At 45.5% G+C, this 9,666-nt stretch overlaps 1 protein-coding gene across 2 annotated transcripts; it reads right to left on the bottom strand.

Annotated features, from left to right (window-relative positions):
- Nucleotides 1-52: 52 nt before the first annotated feature.
- Nucleotides 53-7,178, bottom strand: znf710a (zinc finger protein 710a). Of its 2 annotated transcripts, none has more exons than XM_086298616.1 (5): nucleotides 7,048-7,178; nucleotides 3,452-4,978; nucleotides 2,508-2,699; nucleotides 2,239-2,413; nucleotides 53-1,836 (listed from the first exon to the last, which is right to left on the bottom strand). In XM_086298616.1, the coding sequence occupies exons 1-5, from the start codon at nucleotides 7,090-7,092 to the stop codon at nucleotides 1,667-1,669; spliced, it is 2,109 nt and encodes a 702-aa protein (XP_086154742.1). In that variant the 5' UTR covers nucleotides 7,093-7,178; the 3' UTR covers nucleotides 53-1,666. The 2 variants fall into 2 exon arrangements, with proteins under 2 accessions (XP_086154742.1, XP_086154743.1); XM_086298617.1 differs by having other exon boundaries at nucleotides 3,482-4,978.
- Nucleotides 7,179-9,666: the final 2,488 nt, after the last annotated feature.

The following is a 9,666-nucleotide window of genomic DNA, read 5'->3' as shown; positions in this document are numbered from 1 at the left end:
TGTTTGTGTTTTGCGTCTGTACAAACGAGAGCTCTGCCACTTTAAAGGTAAATAAATTTATTATCTTACAGTATTGCCTGGTACACAACATTGTACATACAACTCTATCAACATTATCTCCACACTAATGTCTAATACAGAAAGCCATTTAAGATGAGCGTCTTACTTGTGTCATCACAAAAAAGTGATGGAGTGAACACAGCAGCTGAAAAACTCAAAAATGAGCTTTCTTCTTCTTTTAAATGCACTATATCAACATTGCAAATGGATACCTTATTTGCAGGTTACAAGTTTGAAAAGCTAAACACTGGAGAAACTGAATATATTGAGCATTTCCAAATCATTTTGCACAAGGTCCGTGGCCCTGTCACATGTTGGGAGGTTGTCGTTCATCACTCGAGACCAGTGTACAGCATGATGGATGGCATGCTCGTGCAGACACACTAGGGCACTTAATATTTCTGTCCGAGTTTTTTGGGAGGACAATTCTTGTTGAGATTCATCCATTTAAAAAACAAAAAACAAAAAAAACCACACAACTGCAATACAAATGCGGGGCTTGCTTTTGAAAAATGCTGCAGTCCTGTGAAGGCTTGGATCAGGGAAAAAGGTGAGGTTTTGCTGAAAGAGATGCTGCACCACAGTCTGTTCCCTGTGGTAATCTTTTGAAAAGATCTACAGATGGGTGGGAGGGAAACCTGAATGTAATTTCTGGAGGTCTGTGATTGGACCCCTAGAAATTCAATGTCCCAGCTCAACACAGCAGCAAGGAAAGGAATCCAATGGCACCAGTAGCTCTGAGATTTTGATCTAATTCTTTGGTAAAAGGGATCCAACCATTTTTTTTAAAAAGTGTTTTTCTTCACGTTTTTATTAGCATCTTAAAACATTCCACATAAACAGTTACATTCATAGACTAGAGATCAATACAGGGTGACGCTTGTTAATGCAGTAATGTAAAAAGTAGACACAGTGGTCCTCAGTGCAACGCACTGATTGCAGTACCAGCCAGCGTACTAGAGGGCTGATACATTCTGTACAATAATATACAATAAAACACAGATTGCAAATCCAGTGGCATTTTCAGTTGTTTTGCAGTTTGTCACAGTTTAAATCAAAGTGAATCATTAAGTTCTGCAACTTTATTAGCTTTGGCAAGTGAAATGAACAGCAACACCTGTTTCCTTCTTTAACCCATGAGCTGACCACAGAGAGGGGGACCGGGATTGTCTGAATGAGGATGTGCAGTGAGACATCAACATATGCACCTATGCCTGTAGCTAAGCTTGTGCTTTTCAAATTGGGCTCAGATGATGTTTAACTGTTGTTAAACAACTCACAACATATACAAATGTGTGTAGATATATATATATTTTTTAAATCCTTTGCTCCTATTTTAGGCTGTCCATTTCCTTCAAATATATTTATCTGTAATTATTTTTAAATGTTTTAGAGATGAAAAATATGTAATTAGATTAAAAAAGTATATATTTTTTTAGATTCCAGTGCATACTGATGTGCAGCTTTGCTAGGCTTCTTCACGTCCTTGAAGAGGAGCCCAAGCACTTTGCCTTTAACAGCAAAAAAACAAAACAAAACAAAACAAAAAGCAATCCTATTTTCATTAGGTCACACCTATATTCAAATTTGGGTCATTTTTAATAATTCACGCAGTGTTGAAGCGTCCGGCGCCCTTTCCGAAGGTGCTGTAATACTCCATTTGAGAGAGTTTAGAGATGTCAGGTGTGTTGGTGTTGTTGGCCCGGTTTTCTCGCTCACTGAATTCAAAGCTCTCCTCTTCGTAGTCCTCCTGGCCTTCTGTCTCTTGGGGGGGCTCTGAAGAAGGGACAAAGGAGGATACAAATATAATTCTAGTTTCACCACATACACACACACGCGGAGCTCTTCCTAAAGACATATGGCCACATTTAGGACAGCCTGTAGATTGCCCCTCCTCGGTATCAGTCTCTACTGATAGAGACAGGCATGTCTAATCCAGGCACTGCTATATTTACTGAGCACACGAGGAGAGAGTGACAGAAACATCAAAATGCTCGAATACTAGATTATAGTACATGCTGAGTCAAAGTGCATTAGGGACAGACTGAGTGACAATAATGCGACATGAAGCTCACCCCAAACAGTCCCACTGGGAAATTTGCCACACATCACCCATCAACAAATTCAAATAGCATCTGTTTTAATTCAGAGTTTAATTAAAGTCACCAAGCCACTCACCGTGTCCATCTATCGTGGTGTCCATGATGCCGTGTTTGACTTTCATGTGTCGACTCAGGTTGCCCTTCAGGTTGAACTTGCTGGTGCAGTAAGGGCACTTGAAGGGCTTGCTGCCAGCGTGGAGATGCATGTGGCCGAGGAGGTTGTACATTCTGTTAAACGACTTCCCGCATACCTGAAAGACACGAGTACAAAAGTGAGTATCGCTCCGTGCTTCATCCCAGCGAGATCCAGGTGATTTTGCGAAAGGTGCCACTTGCTTCCCCCACCTTGCATTTGAAAGGCTTCACCGGCAGGTGGACAATCATATGCGTTTTCAGGGTCTGCTTCTGGACAAAGGTCTTGAAGCAGACATGGCACTGGAAGGGCCTCACGCTGGCGTGGATCAACATGTGTCTCTTCAGGTTGGCAGACAGGGTGAATTCTCTGGCACAGACATCACACTTGAATTCTTTCATGCCCTGGGGACACAAAAAAAGTGTTTGCGTCCTTTTAATTAATTTGGCTTAAATATATGGTCGGGTGGAAAATAAATAATGAGTCACAGAGAGGAAAAAAAAAATCACAAGGCGCTCACATGTGTGCCTGTTTGCTGCAATTGAGCATTTGTATTCTGGCTTTTTGATCCTACTCGTGTAGATTATATTTCTCCCCACCCCCACTTGTTGAGTGACAAAGATGAAAAACCCTGGCAATGGGAAGAATAAACTAAAAGTTTTTTACCATGTTTTTGACTTTTATTTTAATATTCAACAAAGCGTGTTTTATGAATAGAAGGGCTTTTTTAAAAAAAAATTTAGTCTAAAGTAGACTATACAATGAAATGGAGAGAAAGACTAGAGTGATTCATCTGACACAAAGGGAAGTAGCTTTGCGAATGACACACGACACAAAACACATGCTAGTGGGGGGTTGAGACGCATACAAAAACTCAAGGTCTTTGAAGGCTATGTTTACAAAGCAACTGGTTTTGGAGAAAAGGATGTGATGCCATATACCCTGTTTTTTTCCATGAGAATTCATACTGCAGACTCTTATTGAAAGAGTCCAAAATACTTCCCTTTTAACCCATAAATCTCTTTTGTGCTCATGTTGATAATCACATTTTTCTGCTTTTAAATAGTGATGTGTTGCTGCATGAAGCTAGCATACTCCTGAGTGTATTTTGAACACATCAACTGGTAGACAAAGGCACATCATTGGGTTTCAGTACCTTAAGTGGGAGGGCGTGCGCTGCCAGTACCTTGTGAGTGAGAGCGTGCTGTCGGAGGTGGTGGATCTGGACGAACTCCATGCCGCACTCGGGGCAAACGTAAGGCCGCACGTTCTGGTGCTTCATCAAGTGGTTCTGCAGCTGGCTGCGGTAGGCGAAGGACTTGTTGCACTCTGTGCACTGGTACGTCGTGGGTCCCTGATGGCTGGTCAGGTGACGCTTCAGGTGCGCATAGGTTGGAAACTCGAGGCCGCACTGAGTGCAGACATGGCACTGGCCGTTCTCGTGTTTGTTCTCGTGGGTCCTCAGTTCACTGGGGTAGGCAAAGCCACGGCCACAGAAACGACAGCTGTAGGGTTTCACGTCTGAATGTTGCAGCATGTGCCTCTTCAGGTGGCTCGTCTGCGTGAAGGCCTTCTCACAGACGGTACACTTGTGCGGTCGAGTTCCCTGGTGCGTGAGCAGGTGAGTCTGGAGGTGACTTGGCTGCTTGAAAAGCTTTCCACAGTGTATACATTCATGAGGCTTAATTCCATTGTGGCCCAAGATATGTGTTACCAGGTTGTATTTGGATGTGTATGACTTCTCGCACATGCGGCACTTCCAGCGCTTCAAGCCCTCGCCTACGTCTACGCAGTAAGACTCATCGATCTGCACGTTGATGTCCAGTCGGTCAATCTGCATTCGTCTTGCGAGACCCTCTGGGTCTGACCACAGCATGGCTTGGTTGTTCTCCTCATACTCTGTTGGCATTGCCATATCTGCAGACTCATAGGCCACCTCACTGGAATCATAATAACGATTCTGCACAGGACTGCTTGTTTCTCCGGTGGTCTTAAGGTTCAGTGCCTCCTCCTCTTCTTCTTCTTCCTCTACTACTAACTCTTCTTCCTTCCTCACTCTTTCCCTACCAGAGCTTTCATCTTGTTCAGCCTCTGGCTGTCCATCTGTTTGTGGCCTGGATGTGTCTCTCACACATGAAGGACAGTTTCCACAGGCTTGCTCCTCTTTCAGAGTACCTTGCTGGATGACTGGATCATCTGACTTGCCAGGACTACCCCTGCTGTTCATGTGAATACACGAAGGAGGGGTATCAGAGTCAAGTCTTTCACCTTTAACCTGAGGCTGTGGACTGGGTACATTGTGCGGATGACCCTCTAATTCCCCATCAATCCTGGGCCTTTTGGTTCTCCCACGGGGCCCGGGCCGTCTTCTCTCACTGCAGTGGGGCTGCGGCTCTAGCTCCCCAGCAGGCTCAGCCAGGTAGTCCCCATTGGCCCCTATCAGCTGGTCAGCGTACTCATACTCCACTGACTCTGGTGGTGGAGGGGGGCATTCTCTGGGTTCCCCTGTGTAAAAGCCATTAGGAGCAATAGTCGCCCCAAATATTTCATTCTGGGAGATGAGGCCAAGAACGGCAGCCTGAGCCAGAGATAGCACGACCACAGGCTCCGTCTGTGTGCCCACATCTACTTGGCCCTCAGTCATCTTTGGGTATGTCCGCACCAAGCGGCCACTCTCCTCCTCCTGGAAGAAAACACACACACAGACATACACCATAAGTCAAAATGAACTAGAGGCAAAACTGCATCTGTGTCCCTGTGTGCTTTCTATTATTCCGTTGTTTCAAAACCTGTTGCACAATTTCTCCTCGCATATTCTCGCTTCCTCATTTGCAATCTATCAGGTCAAAGGTAACGCAACCATACAATTTAGCCTTTAAGGTTCAGCATGTCAGACTGACCCCAGCAGCTATAGAGTCTTCCTTAGCTGGGAATTAGGGGAGAGTATTAAGAGAAGGATTCAGTGCTACTCCGTGAAAGCTGCGTTCGGACTACGCCTTGTGTCTTTGCTCTGAATCCAGAGAACATTAGATTGAGGAGATAAGACAGATCTGTGTTAGCACCCGGCTTCCTTCCTTGACAGGCTTTAGAATAACAAAGAACACAACAAGGGATGCAGGTCCAGCCAGGATGTTGACTTCCGTGGACTGGCCTCAGCACTTCCTGTGGGGTCCTGGGACAGCCTTGCTGACCAAAGTTAGCTCATCACTGGAGCTATCTCTGCCATTCATAAAGGTGAAAAGTATCTCAACTCTATACCAAGAGATCCCGCCGTAGCCAACTTTATAATGCCTGCCACACTGGGCTTCTTTAACAAGATGATATATGCCGGCAGGCAGTCTCATATCCATAACAGACATTCGATTGAGCTTAGAGCTCATTCTGTATTCCAGACCAATGCATAAGATTCGCTAACTTAATTGTATGGTTCGGATGTGTTTCAGACCCAGACGCGCATGTTTATCCTGCCGCCTGTAAAAGCAGAACAGTGAAACTATGGGGAAGAAATTGTGGTATGACCAGAATTGGCCCTCTGTGGTAAAAGAGAAGCGGGTATTGCATGCCACTAGTTTCAGGTTATTTCTCAGCATGGCTCCGATGAGTAGGAAAATGTATAGTGAGAAGCTGACCCCTGGTTTCTTTGCAGACAGCACTCTAGCCTTCACACTGCCATATAAATAAGAGCTGCTTCCTTTCCTGACACAATACTGAGAGAAAAGAAAAGAGTGGATGGAGAAAGGAAGAGGAGATAGAGAGCAGGAATAAAGGTGTATGTGTGAGTGAGTGTGTGTTGGGAGAGGGGAGTAGACCTGGATGCCCTGATAACCACGTCATTTATAATTACTGCTTTTAAAGTAGTCAGACAGAGACAGACTGTGTGTTTGTGAGAAAGAAAAGGAAAGAGACTGGGTGTGTATTTGAAAGCGCGCGTGTGTGTGTGTGTGTGTGTGTGTGTGTGTGTGTGTGTGTGTGTGTGTCTGTGTGTGTGTGTGTGTGTGTGTGAAAGAGAGAGAGAAAAGAGGGAGGGAGGTTTGAAGAGAAGGAGAAAGAGCTGTGGGCGGGGGAGGAGTGGAGGGAGGGAGACAGAGAGAGAAATGAGATGGAGGGGCTGAAAGATAAAGAAAGAGGGGAGGGGAGGGAGGGGAGGGAAGGGTAACGAGAGATTGAGTGAGCATGTGAGAGGAGGGAAGAGAGAAAGGAAAAGGATAGGGAGGGGGTGTGTGCGAGGGGGGAGCCGGAGAAAGACAGAAAGACAGAGTGAGTGAGTGAGAGAGAAAGAGGGGAAGGAGGAGGAGGAGCGGGGGGTGGGGGGGTGGGGGGGGGGGAGCTGTAGAGAGAAGAAAAAGCACAGCAAAATGAAAGGCTGACAAAATGAAAGAGAAAAAGACAAATGACAAGTAGACAGAGAAGGTAGGGTAATAATTGCAAGAGTCCGTACTTTCACATTTAAAGTTGCAACTGAAAGACACCTAAGGACAAACAGAGCAGAAGCAGAAGCGTGCAGCACAGAGATAGAAACACAACTATTATTATGATATTTTTTTTTTAAAAAAGAAGGATGTTCCTACTGCAGCACTCATGTGAATGTGGAGGGGGAAAAGTAATCTTGCTTCCCCTCAAAACACACAAAGACAGACAAGAGTGCAAACAGCTCACTAACAAACTGCAAAACAAGTAATCGCCACCTCCTCCTCCCCCCCGCCACCCCTCTCCCCTCTAAAATCTTCCCCTATCTTTTGGTTACAAACTCACCACATTGTTCCTTGAGTGATGTTTAAGGTGTTTCAGGGATCTCATCCTTCAGGAGAAATGAGTGGAGTAAAAAAATCCACCTCCTATTTATATCTGTGGGAGAGTGGGGCGGTCCCACGGCTCATCCTCCTCCTACTGTTGCTGTTATCAGAACTGACTGTGCCTGCCCCCCCTCACTTCCAACAGCCCTCCACCCCCCCCACACACACACACACATGCACACAACACACACAGCATCACCCCATTTCTTTCTCTTCCTCCCACCCTCTCCTTCCCATCTCACTTCTCTTTCTCTCCTCTTTTCTCTTACAAACACACACACACATCTTATCTCCCTTTCTCACTACGTACAATTCAGCATGACCCTTCAACACACATTTCTGTTTAAGGCACCCAGAGACACGGGCTCTATCGTTTCTTGATCACACTTCATACTTTGCATTTCCTTCTTTCTTTTTTTTTTTTTTATGAGTATGTGCTCAAGCGCACAAACAATTATAAAATCTAATCAGCAGTTCCTCTCTGTGCATGCACACAGATATACGTGGAAAAACACACACAGAGACATGTTTATAGATGCGCGCGTGTGTAAGCGTGCACAGATAGAGGCATGTGCACACTTTCACAGCAACACACAAACCACTCAGAGACACTATGGGTGGAGGTGTGTCTGTCAGTGGCAAAACAGTCAGACAGATAATGTCTGAGAAATGTTCAAATTTGTAACTTTCCAGAGAATGTGTAGTTTGCTGCCGTTGTTTCTAGATTCAAACTAATTAACTATTGAGACAGCCTGAAGTATACTGTCTGAGAAATTCAGAAACAAAAAAAAAGAGTGACAAAAGAAAAGAGAAGGAGAAAGAAAAGGAGAGAAAAAAACATTAAGGAGAGAGGGAGGGAGGGAGACAGACGTGGGGGAGAAAGAATAAGGAAGAAAGAAGCAGAGGGAGGGGGAGTGAAGCTGGGAGAGGAAGAACAGGGAGGGAGTGGTGGTGGTGGTGTTGGTGTTGGGGGGGGGGGGTGAAAGAGACAGAAAGAAAAAGGGAGAGAGGAAAGAGAGCTGGGGTGGGGGAGGGAAGGAGAGAATGCAGCAAAAAAAAGGAGGAAGAAGGGAAAGGAGAACTGGGGGTGGTGGGGGTGGTGGGGGGTTGGAGGCAGGGGCATAAGAAAGGATGTGGCAAAAGAAAGAGAAAGAATAAAAGAGAGAAAAAGAAAGAGGGGAGGGGGAGTGGTGGAGAGGGGGTGGGGATGGGAAGAGAGATAGAGGGAGGGTTGAAAGAAAACGCAGTGAAAGAAAAGAGTGCGGGGGGGGGGGGGGGGGGGGGGTGTGCTGGAGGAAAGGAGAGAGAAAAAGAGAGAAGAAAAAAAGGGGGGATGGTGGAGTGTGAAAATAAAAAAGAAGAGTCCATCAGCAAGAGAAAAGAGAAGGGGTGGGTGGGGGTGTTGGGGGGGGGGGGGGGTGCAGAACAGAATGAAGGAGGAGAGGAGGAGGTGGAGGAGGGTGTGGGTGGTGGGGTGGGGAGGGGAGGGTGAGAGCAAAGGGAATGGAGAGAGGAAAGGAGATAGAGAGACGGAGAGAGTGAGGAAAAGGAAAAACAGCAAGGGAAGACATTAACTATTGAACTTCCAGATTTCTTTCAGGCTGTGTTGAGAAACAGTGCGGCAGAGTACCTGCGGGCTGAGTACAGGTTGTGTGCTTAAGTAGTCTTCACTAAAGATGATCCTGATAATTAGACAGGTATTCTGTTATTCCAGTGCTTACCTTACCTTTTTTTTTTCTTTTTGTTACTAGTAAACACATGTGTGTGTGTGTGTGAGTGCGTGTGTGTGTTCGTGTGTGTGTGACAAATGAAAAATAAATAAATAAAAAGTGGATCTGAGATGTGCGTGCGTGTGTGTAGGTGAGGGCGAGTGCGACAAACACTGCGTGGACACATGCCAGTTGTGACTGTAAGACTGAGGACCGTGCATAAACATTTCCTACTAAATAACAGGAAAGGGCAAACCTTGAAAACCTTGATCAATCATCAGCAGCTGGGAGTGCTGCGAGAATGAGAAAGATAGAGAGAAAGGGGAGTGGAGGAGGTGTGGGGGGGAAGATAGGGAATGAGAGTGAGTGCGAGGGGAAGGGGGGGGAAGAGAGAGAGAAAGAGATTGAGTGAGGGTGTGAGTGAGGGGGGGAGAGATAGCAGGAAGTCGAGGGAGAGAATGGGAGAGAAAATAGAAGGAGAGCAAGGGAAGAAACAAAGAGATAAGAGGCTGAAAGACAAAGAAACCACATGGAAGAAACAACAAGGGACACGTACATAAAACAACACAGAACTAGCCTATGGGGAAAATGAAAAAGACACAGACAACAAAAGTTTGTGGAAGAAACACACTGGCTCCTTTCCAGGCCCAAATCTTCATAACAGCAAAAAAAAAAAAAAAAAAAAAACCTCGCTCGCTTGTCCATTTACTTAGGGTACGATTGCATGCATAAGTCCACGGAAAACTAGTAGTGGAAAAGGCTGTGGTGATAATAAGCATAAAATTTCATTCACTTCTTAGATTTCTACAGGTTTGCGAGGCAGAGAGAAAGAAAGAGAGGGAGAGAGAAAGGGAAGTAAGCCATTGCCC

This window comes from Aulonocara sp. 'chitande type north' Nkhata Bay, linkage group LG7 (genome assembly GCF_057382095.1).
Source record: "Aulonocara sp. 'chitande type north' Nkhata Bay isolate Kocher_YH1m ecotype deep benthic linkage group LG7, A_spYH_male_GT1.1, whole genome shotgun sequence".
Lineage (NCBI taxonomy): Eukaryota > Metazoa > Chordata > Actinopteri > Cichliformes > Cichlidae > Aulonocara > Aulonocara sp. 'chitande type north' Nkhata Bay.
Note: the sequence above shows the minus strand (reverse complement) of the source record. Positions and strands in the feature narration are given on the sequence as shown.